This window comes from Mus caroli, unplaced genomic scaffold, assembly GCF_978045245.1.
Source record: "Mus caroli unplaced genomic scaffold, Mus_caroli_1 scaffold_6, whole genome shotgun sequence".
Classification (NCBI taxonomy): domain Eukaryota; kingdom Metazoa; phylum Chordata; class Mammalia; order Rodentia; family Muridae; genus Mus; species Mus caroli.
The window spans coordinates 130,089,446-130,105,589 of NW_028227261.1; the positions used below are offsets into that span (position 1 = coordinate 130,089,446).

The window sequence follows — 16,144 nt, forward strand, 5'->3', positions numbered from 1 at the left end:
CAATCAACCAATTAATAGTTCAATCTTAAGATTTTTAAAAAAGAATCAACCAATCAATCAATCCTTAGGATTTTTAAAAAGAATTAAGACAGAAATTCATAAACTCACTCAATTTTTCTCCCAGCATATGCAGTATTTCCAACACCAGCCAGTGGGTGTCTAAATAGAGATGAAATAAATGCCATGATGGAGGGAAGAGCTGTAAATGACATTATAAAGTGTGAATTAAAACTCATACTTCACTAGGTATTTTACACAACACAGAACTCCATGCACACAGATAAACAACCAAGTTAACTATTCAAAATTTCAGGAAAAAACTTGTCTTTGACTAGAGAATTCTTTCACTGGAGATCCTTAAAAGGATACATTTTTTTTCTTTCTGGTTTGATACAGGCACACACTTGAGATGGCTGAAAAGCCTGGACAGAACAGACTCCTTCCAACCAACTGCTGATTCTACTTAGCCACAGGGCTGCAAAGAAATCTTTAAGATATAGTTTTCGCTTTAGAACTTATCTAAGAAAAGTGCATATTAAAGTGATACACATACATACATACATATATATATAGTGAGTGCATAGGAATAATAAGAGATTTAAAAAGTGAACTTCAGATTATCAAACCAACCCATAAGGTCATCTTCACAAAGTTAAAGAATTTAATCTCTCAATCCATGATTAAGCATTCAAACAAGTCTATTGAAATCAAAACTCTGAATTTTTAGTTCTTAGGTGCACTGGGTTACCACCTGTCAATTACTGTAAAAAGTTACATTAACAAGCTTCACTGAAAAACATAGAAAAAAAAAATGACAAAAATTCTTCCTTGTCATTACAAACAAACTAAAATGCTAGACCAATACCATAGTGGACCGGGGAGAGAAAACAAGCAGAACAGGGAAGAGATAAATAAACATGACATCTCAAATCAATGAGGGAAATGTAACCCATTAGTAGTGTTCACGTCCATTTACAGAAACTAGCAGATTTCCTATTTCCCTACATAATTTTTTAAATTATAGTGTAGACAAGTGTTTTGCTTGCATGTATTCATATGCTCCATGTGCATGCTTAGTGACCCTGGAGACCAAAAGGGGCATCAGAGTCCCTGGAACTGGAGTTACAGATGCTTGTGAGCCGTCATGTGGTCGCTGGGACTCACACCCAGGTCTACTGGAGGAGCACCTCAAGCTCTTAAACCTCTGAGGCATCTCTTTAGCACCTTGCCTCCTACATATTTTTAAAAGAAATGAATGGCAGTTATGAATGTAGAAACTAAAGTGCTTTTTAACAGCATAAATAACATGTCATAAAAGAGAGAATCAACAAATATCATCAGACACACTCATACACACACACACACCCCTCAATCATCTGGAAAATTCAGGTTAATTGGTGGGGAAAAAAAAACAAAACAAAGAAATAGAGGAAACTATTTGTAATATATAATATCTAATAAGTAATATCTCTAATGCAAATATTTTGGATGCTCAGCCGGAAATACTAGCTAAAATGCTCTCCATATGTAAGATGATATGCTATATATAAAAATCTTATGTTTTTAAAAAATTATTTCATGCCTGGCGGTGGTGGCGCACATCTTTAATCCCAGCTCTTGGGAGGCAGAGGCAGGCGGATTTCTGGTCTACAAAGTGAGTTCCAGGACAGCCAAGGCTACACAGAGGAACCCTGTCTCGAAAAACCAAAAAAAAAAAAAAAAAAAAAAAAAAAAAAAAAAATTCATTGCAGAATAGTATTTTGGTATTTTATGTTTTAAGAATAAGTTCTCCTGATTTAATATATATCTTATAGACCTCAAATAAACTAGTTCTTCAAGTCTACCAAATTAAAATGTCCACAAAAATCTCAGAGAAAGACTGAATTTCCAGCATTTCATAAACTTGTTCCGTAAGCTCAACACTTGGGGGACAGGGGAAGGAAAAAGCAGAAGGATCAGAAGTTCAAGGCCATCCTGAGGCCAACCTCAGATTCATAAGACACTGTCTTTAAAAACAATTAAAGAGCAATAAACTTTCTTTCTTAAATTTTACTGTAACATATAAATGACATTTGCCTAAACCTTTATCAATGAGAATGACAGAAATTTCAAACATGTTAATTTTTATTTGAAAAATCTAAGCATTTACACTGTTGAATGGAGAACAGCTATTGATACAGGGTAGTGTTTTACACACTTAAGGCACACCAATCATTTAATTCTTCCCATATCTCTTGTAACTAGAGAGACTGAGGTAAGGCACATACATATATATAGTAAAAAGACATAACTAATAAGCAGATCAGAGCTTCATTTCATGCCACACATGTACCAATTCTTCTTATTCTTGAATAATACTTTTTCTTGGGGGAGAAGAAAGCTGGCTAATTTAAACAATAAACTAATCAAACCTTAATCTGGTTTTGATTTACAAATGCTCCTACAGGAACACTGGGAAGCTCAGCTAGGTGTCCAATGTACAGAAGTAATCCACGGAGCTCATCAACCAACATGGAGGGAAGCTGGCCTTCCAAAGCCTCATAGGGATGCACAGGGACACTGGGGCTCTCTGCTTCTCGTACTTTCACACACCTAAAAAGTCATTAGAAAGAATAAATACACAAGAGTCTGTGCGAATATACACACAGATATCAATGAAATGGTAAAAATACTCATCTGTTATCCTACCTGAAGATGAAAACTTTAATGTAGTGAAGAAACACTACACATTGTTGCCTAATACTGTCTGCTTTGGCGTGCAAGGTGGCTATTTTCCCTAAAAGGAAACAGATACTATCAAGGAGAGCTTAAATACTGTCAGAGAGCAATGGCCAAAATTTCTTAAAGGCTTAACTTAAAAATCTACCTGATAAGTTAAAACAAAGTTTTTACTAAGCTTAAAACAAATATACCTTGAAATGCCTACCTTCTCTAGTCTCATACCACAATAGAACCCATGGTAGGATTTTGTTTCACCTTGCTAAAATCTGTTTGCAAAATTTGCTTAAAATATGAATTCTTTAAGATACCATTTTTTATGTTTTGTTTTGTTGTTTGTTTGTTTTTCGAGACAGGGTTTCTCTGTGTAGCCCTGGCTGTCCTGGAACTCACTCTGTAGATCAGGCTGCCCTTGAACTCAGCAATCTGCCTGCCTCTGCCTCCCAAGTGTTGGGACTAAAGGCGTGTGCCACTACTGCCAGGCTTTAAGATACCATTTTTAATTTAATTGTATGACTGTGTGTGGGTACATGCGTATACCCTGGGAGAGCATCAGAGGCCCCTAATGCTGGAGTGACAGGTGGTTGTGAGCTGCCCAAAATTGGTGTACAGTAGAGACATATACTCTTCCACAAGAGTAGTACCTGCGTAAGGACTATTTCTCTCGCCCTGTGAAGTAATTCTTGTTGCTCTCAAGTCAAAATGAATAAAAAGGCCACCAACTATACTTATACTGAAATCAAAACTCCTTATAATTATTTTATATGAAATAACCTTTCAATAATTCTCCTAAACTCATCCCTGGCACTTTTTTTTTTTTTTTTTTTTTTTTTGGTTTTTCTGTATAGCCCTGGCTGTCCTGGAACTCACTTTGTAGACCAGGTTGGCCTCGAACTCAGAATCCGCCTGCCTCTGCCTCCCGAGTGCTGGGATTAAAGGCATGTACCACCACGACTGGCTATCCCTGACACTCTTTTTGCCCAATTTTTTATCATTCACATCACCAAGAATTATATACATTGCTACTATATGCAAAACAACTAATCAAAGTTAGAAAAAAAGGATCCCAAAAGCAGGATCACACTGCCTTAGACTAAAGAACATTAGAAACAACTCTATAAAACTGCACACCAGTTAGGACAGTTCAAGTTCTTAATTAGCAGAATTGAAAAACATAAATTCCCACACATCAGAAAAGTTTGCCAGGATTCTTCCTAGGCTGCTTGTAGAAGCCCTCACAAAATTGAAAACAAACTCCAGAAAGATGTAATAGAATAAAAATATTAAATAGCAAGTCAGAACTAAAAAACAACTAGCGAGGTGAAAGTTGAAATAAATCCATAGCATATATCATTATGTAACATTAGTAGATATTCAAATAAACAGAAAAATGTATCACAGAACCAAAAGAAAATCAAGCAATAAAAACAGATCAATAAAAAAAGTGATGGGCCGGGTGGTGGTGGCGCACACCTTTAATCCCAGCGCTTGGGAGGCAGAGGCAGGCAGATTTCTGAGTTCGAGGTCAGCCTGGTTTAAAGGGTGAGTTCCAGGTCAGCCAGGGCTACACAGAGAAACCCTGTCTCAAAACACCATTTAAAAAAAAAAAAAAAAAAAAAAAAGTGATGGACAAGTCACCAGTCACCAAGGCTATATATAATAGTGATTAAACACATACCCCATATATTTGGGTCAACTCTGCCTCAACTGAAAGTAAACCTAAGAACTTAAGGGATAGAACAAGAACTCTCTGCACCAGGCAGTAAGTACTTTGCATTCTGGCATGAAATAGTCCCACTAGAAATAAAATAAAACAATGAAAATCTGTATTTACTCCTAACACCAAATGAAAACAAGACAAACAACTAGCAGGTGATAACAGCTAGAACTATGATGCCAGAAAATAAACAATTTTCATTAAATATAAAATAAGATAGGACTACTCTGTGGTTATTGTCAACCCTTTATAGTCATGTCTGAACACAGAAATAAGATGCTATGCAATCATAGACCACAGGCAACATCTTTGTCTTCATGCTATGAAGCCCAGTTTAATTACTGAAAACCCTACCAGCCTTCCTTCCTTCCTTTCTGTGGCTGGCTCATCTAACTGCCTTCGCTCTTTAACAATATCCAATCCAGAATAAAGCCCCATAGCTATTACATCTTACACAAATCAGCAAGTGCATGTGTATTTACTCAATGTTTTGATAAATTAATAAACCTATTTGACTAAAAACATATTCCAGCCGATCTCTATTTATTAGTCATTATGATAGACACAGATAAACACTAAGCATGCATCATGGCATTTAAACTGTACAAAAACTAATCAATAAAATAGGAACTGTTACGTATGAAACACATTATTAGCTGAGTTTAAAACCTAGGCTGACTACAAAGTCAGGACTCCAAATACTACATTGCACTAAAATTCTTACAAGGAGAAGCAGCTGGCCTACAATAAAAACAGTGCTGTTCAAGTTCCTTCACAAGGCACTTGCACTACTCCTCTAAATCAGCAATCCATTAAATGTCAAAAGGAAACAGAATTAGAAACCAGGAAAAGAAGATCAAGAGTCCTAAGAGGTCTGTTAACTCCTTTATCTTGTGCATATGTTCGCCAACCAACTCCTCACCTCCAAAGAAATAATATATATTACACTTACCAAAATCACAGCTGACTTGTACCAAGGACTCCAAGTTAAATATCTGTTGCCTGATTTTAAAAATGTGAGAGAGTAAACTTTAGCATAATGTATAAAGCACATAGCAATTATATGACCTGTGTTTCTAGCACTCCTGGAACAATTCATCTTTGTTATAATTCACTTTGTAATGTTTATTAAAAGTCAGCTTCAGACATAGTAAATTTTAAAATACACAATACATAAAAATACAATTATGTCTAAACTTACAAAGTATCTATAAAAGATAGATCTCAGAAACTATTTGAAAATCAGGCTTCAATATCAATGAGATATTTCTATCTTCAGTAAACTTAAGATATATAAAACATTCTAGGGTTAAGTTTTATGTTAAATTGTATCATACAGCTTATATAGTGGTTCAGAAAATGAAAAGGATTACTGTCCTTATTAATACCTAGTTACCTTGATACAAAATAGTTACCTGTAGAGAAGACCCTAACTTGAGAAAGCGCCTCCATCAGCTTGCCTATAGCAAAGTTTAAGGACCTTTTCTTGATTCATGATTGTATATGATATGGGAAGCCCAGCTTACTGGGGATGGTGTCACCCCTGGGCAGTTGGTCCTAGATAATATATCAGGCTGAGCAAACAATGGGGAACAAGTCAGAAGGTGGCATTCCTTCGTGGTCTATGCTTCAGTTTCTACATCTAGGCTCCACTTTGGCTTCTCCTGATGATGAAGTGAAACCAGTAAGCCAAATAAACCCTTTTCTCCACAAGTTGCATTTTGTCATGGTCTTTAATCACAGTGACAAAAAGCAAACTAAAACAGATACATAAATTTATATATATATATATATATATATATATATATATATATATATATATATATATATATATATATATATATTAGGATGCCTCGTTTTAATTCCTGATGGTAATCCCATTTCATCATTCCTACTTGCCTTGAAACTTTCTTAAAGACCCATTTCACTACAACTACAATGTTTAGAATTACAGAAAAATTGCTCAGTTTGTTCTCTCAATAAATAACACAAGGCTGGAGAGATGGCTCAGCAGTTAAGAGCACTTTTTGCTCTCGCAGAGGACTTGCATTTGGTCCCCAGCATGTATGGTAGTAGCCCACAACCATCCATAATTCTAATTCCATGCCCTCTTCTGACCTCCAGGGCACCACACATGCATGTAGTATACAATACATACAGATACTCAAAACATTCAAACATGATTGTGTTGACCTACAAAGAAAAAAACATTGACAGCATATACTACATCAAAGATACACTGACATCTCTTTATGAGGGTTCATGGAATGTAGTTCAAATCTTTATCTATGATGGTTCATGCTTGTAATTCCAGCATCACAGACTAAGAAAGGATGGCTGTGTAAGTTTTAGGTCATTGACCTAGGCTACACATTGGCTAGAGCTGAGACCCTGTCTTAGAAACAAAAACAACGCATATACAATATGTTATATGGAGAATATGTACATTATACACAGTGCAGGTATTCAGTGCTCAGTAGTACGATGCTTGCCTATCATTTACAATAGCCTAGATTTGATCTCTAGAATTACATATGTGTGCCCACACTCACATATATATTGATAAGGATTTTGTTTATCAATATAAGCAATATAAACAACTCCTTAAAACCATTATTTATCAGTCATAACTGCTTGAGTGTTTCCTGGTAAGACCACCAACAAAGCAACAAAATGAGCAATTTCCCTGCTTTTGTAATCAGTAGTGGAAAAAGCAGCAATATAAAACTAGACAGCATTAGAGTTAAAAATAGACACATACATACCTGAATAAATGAAAGAGCTCTCTACAGGAATAGACTAGCGCTGTTTCTGTAACCCATTGGAAGCCAAATAGTTCTACTGTATCCTCTTCAAAATTAGTTGGTAATGGATCAAGATTTAAAATTAACCTGTAATGAAAACAATGACTTAAATCATTTGAATCCAGACTATACATGCCATGATGACACGCATATGTGTGTGTGTGTTTAGGGGGGTGGGGGGCGGGGCGGGGCAAGGGGTTACTTGACACCTTACATTGTGTCCAAAAGGAAAATCTAAATGGAGTCTAAGCAATATACAAAGTGGTCTGAGGTCACAGTATTTTATCTTTGGACAAGAAAATGGGTTTTCACAACACCAAATATTCCGAATTAGGAAGAATGACATCATATAGATACCTAATGTGGTTTAAGGTTATTAACAAGGTATAATCATACAATCAACAAAAAATGGTTTTCTTTAATGAACTTTCCTCAAAGGGCATTACCTAAATAATTCAAGAACAGCAATTTTATTGTTATATTCATTCGACTAATGTGTCTATGAATTCTGTATGCCGATGCTTTGGGATGGAAAGAACCCGTGCAACAAAAACTGTCAGGTTCTACTTATAAACTACTGAAAACTTATAGATAACTATTGCCCTTAAAAGGAAATACAAGTTCTAAAAGACTAGGCTGCTCTGAAACCAGTCTAAGTAAATATCCAGCTACCCACTCCTAAGAGATTATCAATTATCCAGAAAGTTCTTCTATATACTAAACGTATGTAAAACGAGGCTTGCTGAGCACCTACGTTTAGACCTTAGTGATAATCAACATTGCTGGGAGTGGGGACCTTCAATTCGGTTTTTTGGGGGTTTTTTTGTTTGTTTGTTTTACCTACCGCTTAAGGGCGCCACTGGCAAGGTAGGACTCTCCAGAGAATTTTCCTTCTCTGTTGTCAAAAGCGCAAGAAAAGCAGGGGGGTTTGCACCACTCTGTCCCCAGCTCCAGCTCTAAGCTGTCAGTCAAGAAGGTCGACGCTGCTGAACAGCCATCCATTATTTACATCCTGCTCTGCAATGCCACCGCGGTTCCGGGGAGTTACCGTTAAGGCTCGGAAGACAAGCTGCAAAAGGCTGAAAGTAAGGAGCTACCTCGGAGATCCAAAATGTGCCCTCAGCACCCGGGGAAACCAACGTGAAAGCAGAGAAGCTGAAGGCAACAGGTCCAGAATCTTCCGGGCGTCCCGCAGGCGCCGGAGCCGCCAAGACTTCCAACGCCGCCCTCGCTCCCTCCGGGCTGCCGTGGGTTCTGAGGCCCTCGCGCACCTCCTCAGGCTGATTTCCCCGCACGGCCCGGGATGGAGCACGCAGCCCTGCCGCCTCCCTCTGTCTCCCTCCGTCCCAGCGCGGCGTTCCGGGCGGGCGAGCGCGCGGAAAAACCGCAGACCCCCGCAAGCCTAGAACGCGGAACGCGGCGCCGACCAGAGGAAACCGGAAGCAGGCGAAATTCCCGCCACGGCGTGCCCCGCCTCTGGCGCCGCCCTCTCGCGAGTCCTCACTGGCGCGGCCCGAGATCTCGCGAGAGCCCGTCGGTCCGGACAAGTCCAGGGATTCGCTCTTCACGGTTCTCCGTACTGTTGAGAGTTTGCGAGGTGGCCAGCTCTTGGCAGAAGCCTGGGAGTCGGGTCTGCGAACGGCGGGGGTCAGCTTCAGGCCCCGCGCCTGCCTCGGCCTCCCGCAGCCCGGCCACCCTCTTCCTGCCCTGGGGCCCACCCCGGCTTTCCTGTGTTGGATGCCTTCTGCTCGGCAGCAGTGACCCAGAACACAAGGGACACATTGACTAAGTCAGATGGCTTTTTTTTCCTCAGACATAACAACTTTTGCTCCCTTTGCAATACATTGTAACTCTGGACAAGAGTTACAATTTTGTAAAAATATTTTCCCATCCATTTTCCTTATTAAAGTGTTCTTTAAAGTTGACTCGAATATTACTGTCTTGAGATGGGGGTGGGGGGCATGGGGATTCAAATGCCTGCTGCATTTAATTATATGGCTTGACTTGCGGGCATCCAGTTCATAGGGAACCTACCCTAACTCTTAGATGTTACATAAAATACAACATATTTTCAAATGACATGTGGGATGAAGCAAAAAAAAAAAAAAAAAATCCCACTGCAGTGTAGGGCTACTGTAGTAGATGTATTTGTGCAGCTCAGTTGAGGTACTCTGAGACCTGATGCTTTTTTATGTTGACTGCTGATGATAATTGGTGATGAGTATTATATCATGAAGTCTCTTCCACAGTGATGTCAAGAGTATGTTTTCTGAATATGAGAATACCTAGCGTTGGCACTGCAATTAAGACAATTTACCACACGGCCATTTTTCTTCCTCCCATCAACATTCCAGTACACTCTTGTCTGTTGTGCTTGTTTAAATACCTGATGTTAATTATGTGAATTCAACTTATGTGCATCATGGAGTGGGAAGAACTAAAGAAATGACAGAGGAGAATTAAGGTGAAACTTACTGAAATGGTCATTTACAAAGGTGTGTCCATGGTTACTGGACCCCAAAATGTGATGACTAGGCACCCACAGCTAATAGAGACAATTATCATTCTTGATATCATTCTTGATTATCATTCTTGAGCAGAAAAGTAAGGTTCAACACGGATTACTAGAGAGACCTGTGCCTGTAGGATGCAGTCACCTAACTGATCGTCACACAATAGACAAATACAACAACTGTCCCACCACAGCCAAGTAGGAAAAACACTGAAAGGAGTAAACCACATCCCATGTTTCACTCCTGTCGGCCTAAACAAACCGAAGGGCAAAGCAAGGGTGTAGCCTATCAAGTGTATGTAGTCCAGGTCAGAAATGAAAAGAACTAAAGAGGAGTTATAGACTGTTCCTTGAATCAGACAAAATTGTAATTATTTTTATCTTAATTTTGACAAGATATAGAAATGTTAAGAACTTAATTAAATATAAGTTTCCATAGATAGAAATAGCTATTATATATTTATTAATATAACAAATAATACTGTTACAACAGAAATATTCAAATAATATTGTTTTGTAAAGATGAAATGCTGGTATTTTGTCCAGCTGCCTCCAATTTCCTAGTCTTCTTGTGTTAACCTCTCAAGTAGCTTAGACTACAAGCAATCGCACCACATCCGCCTAACAATCTTAAGTAGAAAATTGAACTGTCTCTGTAATTGATAATAATTGACAATAGAAAATTAATACGGCTATAAAAGATTTGAATAGTACTAGCTCCCAGTTGAATCTAATTGATGCATATGACTAAGCTAACAGTAAAATTATACAATTAAAAAGAAAACATGGAACATGAAAACAGATTATATTCAGAATCATGAAACAAATTTTATCTATTTAAAAAGGATTGAAGGCTACCAGTGAAGTATAGTGGTAGAATATTTGTAGAGCATATATGTCTCTGCATTTCATTCTCAAAAGCTAAAAGAGGTTGAAAACATACAAAGTATATTGTGTAATTACAGTGAAATTGGGAGCTTCTTTCATTAGAAGGGGAAGAATTCAATGATGCAAACATCCATTTTGAAATATTGGAAGTTAAGTTAATTCAAACCAAAGATATAAAAAAATAAAAAAGGATAGAACCAGCAAAAAAGGAAATAAATGAAACAAAATGATTCTTCAAAAGCATCAACATGCAGTTAACAAACCATCTAACTAGACTGACCAAGTAATCAAAACGAAATGGCAGTAGAGATGGGAGAAGAAGAAGAAAAGAAGGAGGAGGAAGAGGAGGAGGAAGTTGAGGAAGAGGAGGAGGGGGGAAAGGAGAAGGAGAAGGAGAAGGAGGAGAAGGAGAAGGAGAAGGAGAAGGAGAAAGAGACATGAATTGCCAGTAAAAAAGAGACTAGGGTGATGGCTTAGTAAAGTGCTTGCTTCATGAAGACCTCATTGCTGCCTTCATCACACACACACAAAGCTAGGTGCAAGAGTATATGATTGTAGTATTCACACTGGGAAGGCAGAGGCAGGAGGCATCCTAGGGACACTCCTGCTAGCTAGCCTAGGCTACTCTGAGCCCCAGGTCCCAAAGAAACACCCTGTCTCAAAAATAAGGGCCATCTCTTGACTAATGACTTTATATAGTAACCACTTGACTAATGACACCTGAGGTTGGCCTCTGGCCTCCATACATACATTCCTATGCCCACATAAAACAACGCAAGCACATAATCCTATAAGTACACACCAAAAAACAAATTTAAGGATTAGAGTTATCAGTATAGACTTTACAGAAATTCAAAGGATGAGGGTGTTTTAAAGTATTAACACAAGGCTGCAGTGAGCAAAGATGAAATGTAAAAATTCCTTGGTATATGTTTGATAGTACAAGCTATCAAAAAAAATTACAAAATATCTTAAGGATGATATGAAAGCTCTGAAATCTAAAACAGTAATTTGGATCATCTTTCTCCGGGGGTACTGGTTAGTTCATAATGTTGTTCCACCTATAGGGTTGCAGATCCCTTTAGCTCCTTGGGTACTTTCTCTAGCTCCTCCATTGTGGGCCCTGTGATCCATCCAATACCTGACTGTGAGCATCCACTTCTGTGTTTGCTAGGCCCTGGCCTAGTCTCACAAGAGACAGCTATATCTGGGTCCTTTCAGCAAAATCTTGCTAGTGTATGCAATGGTGTCAGCGTTTGGAAGCTGATTATGGGATGGATCCCTGGATATGGCAGTCTCTAGATGGTCCATCCTTTCGTCACAGCTCCAAACTTTGTCTCTGTAACTCCTTCCATGAGTGTTTTGTTCTCAATTCTAAGAAGGGGCTCAGTGTCCACACTTCAGTTTTCATTCTTCTTGAGTTTCATGCATTTAGCAAATTGTATCTTATATCTTGGGTATCCTAAGTTTTTGGGCTAATATCCACTTATCAGTGAGTACATATTGTGTGAGTTCCTTTGTGATTGTGTTACCTCACTCAGGATGATGCCCTCCAGGTCCATCCATTTGCCTAGGAATTTCATAAATTCATTCTTTTTAATAGTTGAGTAGTACTCCATTGGTTAAAGGTACCACATTTTCTGTATCCATTCCTCTGTTGAGGGGCATCTGGGTTCTTTCCAGCTTCTGGCTATTATAAATAAGGCTGCTATGAACGTAGTGGAGCATGTGTCCTCCTTACCAGTTGGGACATCTTCTGGATATATGCCCAGGAGAGGTATTGCAGGATCCTCCAGTACTACTATGTCCAATTTTCTGAGGAACCGCCAGACTGATTTCCAGAGTGGTGGTACACGCTTGCAATCCCACCAACAATGAAGGAGTGTTCCTCTTTCTCCGCATCCTCACCAGCATCTGCTGTCATCTGAATTTTTGATCTTAGCCATTCTGACTGGTGTGAGGTGGAATCTCAGGGTTGTTTTGATTTGCATTTCTCTGATGATTAAGGATGCTGAACAATTTTTCAGGTACTTCTCAGCTACTCAGTATTCCTCAGTAGAGAATTCTTTGTTTAGCTCTGTACCCCATTTTTAAATGGGGTTATTTGATTTTCTGGAGTCCAGCTTCTTGAGTTCTTTGTATATATTGGATATCAGTCCCCTATCTGATTTAGGATTGGTAAAGATCCTTTCCCAATCTGTTGGTGGCCTTTTAGTCTTATTGACAGTGTCTTTTGCCTTACAGAAGCTTTGCAATTTTATTAGATCCCATTTGTCAAATCTCGATCTTACAGCACGAACCATTGCTGTTCAGGAATTTTCCCCCTGTGCCCAAATATTCAAGGCTTTTCCACACTTTTTCCTCTGTAAGTTTTAGTGTCTCTGGTTCTATGTGGAGACTCTTGATCCACAAGCTTTGTACAAGGATGTTGTGCCCACCTCATCCGGCAAGGAAAATGCAACATGGTCGGATTCTTTTCAACAGCTTTATTGCAGGAATGCCTTGATGCTACGGGAACCCCGGGAACCCAGGTAGGACTCCTTATGTACACCCCAGCACAGGGAAAAGCTTTGTGTCCTCCTGGGATTGGTCAGTCTGCCAGCACCTTAATTTGCATGCACTCGCTCAGGAGGGGTTGGCACCAGGTTCGGGCTAGTGCCTGTGCAGTGGTGTTGTTTACAGTGACGGTGTACTGGAGACTGGCGCCATCTTTTAGGCATCGGCTGCCTACATCTCCCCATTTTTTGTTTAATAATGTGATGCTGGACTAGATCTGGGCAAGTCTGTACATCAGCCACGGCTCCTGTCTTAGGTCAATCCTTTCATGTCACAGCCTTACCCGTCATAGGGTTACCCTATCACCTCCAGGCCCCGAGTCTTAGGTTGGTCTGTGCATAAGGAAAGTTGCCCATCACTGGATACCGTGGATCTGTGTGATTACAACTGCCAGACGACCTAGGGCAAATTCTTAATTTTTTAAAGAGGCCAGCTAAACATTGGGAGATGCGCCATCTTTAATCACCATCAATGCTTGGTACACCACTGCCTTATACTGAGCATGCTCTCATTTGAGTTGACACAATAGCCAGATACAAAAGAAACAACCCAGGAGGACCACTGCCCCCCCCCCCAGGCCAACATTCCCGCCTGTTGCTTAAAGAATGAGAAGGCATTGGTGATCCAGGAGGTGAAGTCCCCCAAGGTGACAGGGTCCAGTTGAGTGCTGTTGAGTTTGGCAATCTGGAGGAGCAGCTTTCTGGACAAATGTTCCACTTTAGCCGACCAATTTCCTTTAAGGTAATCAGATAAGAGGCAACTCTGTTCAAGAGACTGAGAGAAATTAGCTTGTACAACTTTATACAATTCTTCAACCTGTTCTTGAACTAAGTCTATTAAATAAGAGATAGCCCCATCTGCTTTGATATGACTGAGGAGGCATACATAACAAAATGTGGCCTCAGCTTTTGCTACAAGTGTATTCATCAGAGTTTGGAGGACAATAATAGATGTCCCAAGTGTAATTATGTTGTGGACAATATTGACCATCTCTATCCTAATTTCTTGGTGAATGAACTCATTCTCAAACAGAAGCAAAGATTTGAGGAAAAGAGGTTCAAATTGGACCACTCAGTGAGTAGCACCAATGGGCATAGGTGGCAAATATTTCAAAATCTACTATAAGCACAAAGGTGGGAAGTTTCCCAACCACATCAGTATACCCTGCCAACATTCTGTTAAAAAACATGTCCTTCCAGAACTATTACAATCTATATCTCTGTTGGGAGGAGCAATTTTCGCGCCAGCCTCTCTGGTACCCAAATCGGGTGTTCTTGACCCTGTGGAAAAACACAAACAGCTCCCCTGGTTCTTGAAATAACAGGATCTGGGCCATACCATTTTCCAGTTAGGACATCTTTCCATTTGACAACCTGTTTAAGGATAGGCGACGTCATGGCATGCCTATCTGCAGCCGAACGACCATGTTCGTCCAGAATTTAAAAATTTAAAGTAAAGAGGGCTAAAGATAATTGTTCTTTGGGTGGCCGACCATCGGCGATTCCCCCTTTTTGTTTTTGTAAGAGTTCTTTTAAGGTTTGATGTGCTCTTTCCACAATGCCTTGGCCCTGTGGATTGTAGGGAAGGCCAGTAGAGTGACTAACCTGCATTATTTTGCAAAAGGTTTGGAATGGTTTTGATGTATATGCAGGGCTATTATCAGTTTTTAAACTATCTGGCTTTACCCAAGCTGCCCAGGCTTCTAGGCAATGGCCAACCATGTTGTGGGATTTCTCACCGGACATGGGGGAGGCAAAAATGACACCTGAACAGGTGTCAATTGAAACATGAACATATTTTAATCTTCCAAATGCTGAGACATGAGTAACATCCATTTGCCACAGTTTTAAAGGGATCAATCCATGAGGGTTAATATCAACATGAGGAGGGTGGTGAAATTGTACACAGTGTGGGCATTGTAACACCACATCTCGTGCTGAGGCTCGAGAGATATCAAATTTCTGCTGAAGTGTGGCAGCAGGAACATGATACAATTGATGAAAATCTTTTGCAAGCTCCAGTGGGGTGGCATGAAAAATAAATTCCATGCGAGTGCTAGCGTCCACTAAGGCATTTCTTTCAGCCATAGGGCCTGGCAAGGTACAGTGAGCTTGAATAAGTTGAATAAAGAATGTATGTGTTCTTTTCCAAATCAATTTTTGTAACTCTAATAAGATGGTGCACACAGGGCTGGTGGGTCTAATAGGTCCTGCAATTTCTAATGCACTACATAAGTCGAATCAGAGACTAGATTAAAAGATTCCTTAAAAGCTTTGAATACTTCCAACACAATTTTACATTCAGTAAGTTGTGGGGTGCCAGGATTTTATTGAAAAAGAACGGGTTTTTGAGAATTATAGAACGATCTGTATAAATATTCAATGCACCCAATATGGGTTTAGATGCTGTGACTTTGGGGGAAAATCACCGGATGTTCACTAAAAAATTGTAGCAAAGGATCTTTGGGATAATGATTATCTAATTCCCCATCAAAACTACAGCGTAATAGGGCCCAATCATCTATCAAAGAACTTAGGATCTGTATTTGATTAGCATTATAAGGTGTAATGATTTTCTGAGGGGGTGCTCCAAAATGTTAAATACATGTTTTAATGCCCAAAATCACTAATTGAGCTTCAGCAATGGGATAATATTCAAGGGTTTTATTGGAAGACACATGAGGATAAATCCACAATAGAGGACCTGACTGCCACAACACTCCTGTTGGTTGACGGAATGTCTTCAAAACGCATAGGAAGATGTTCTCTCCTTCTTTCTATCTATACAACTTGGCCTTTTCTAAACACCTTTCTACCTTTTCTAATGCTACTCGGGCTTCAGTGGTGAGAGCACGAGGTGACGAAAGCTGTGGATCGCCCTTCAATATAGTAAAAAGAGGGATTAATTCAAAATTTGATAGCCTCATATATGGATGAATCCAATTTATAT

General features: G+C 39.4%; 1 protein-coding gene across 1 annotated transcript in view; it reads right to left on the reverse strand.

The window, feature by feature from the left end:
- Positions 1–8,654, reverse strand: part of Mms22l (MMS22 like, DNA repair protein) — a 104,484-nt gene extending 95,830 nt beyond the window's left edge. Inside the window, exons 1-6 of the mRNA XM_021160342.3 lie at positions 8,084–8,654; positions 7,201–7,326; positions 5,388–5,437; positions 2,689–2,776; positions 2,412–2,592; positions 109–199 (exon numbers count right to left, since the gene is read on the reverse strand). Of these exons, the coding sequence (XP_021016001.1) occupies positions 109–199; positions 2,412–2,592; positions 2,689–2,776; positions 5,388–5,437; positions 7,201–7,326; positions 8,084–8,241 (694 nt within the window). The 5' untranslated portion in view covers positions 8,242–8,654. The remainder of the gene's footprint in view (positions 1–108; positions 200–2,411; positions 2,593–2,688; positions 2,777–5,387; positions 5,438–7,200; positions 7,327–8,083) is intronic.
- Between the last annotated feature and the right edge of the window lie 7,490 nt (positions 8,655–16,144).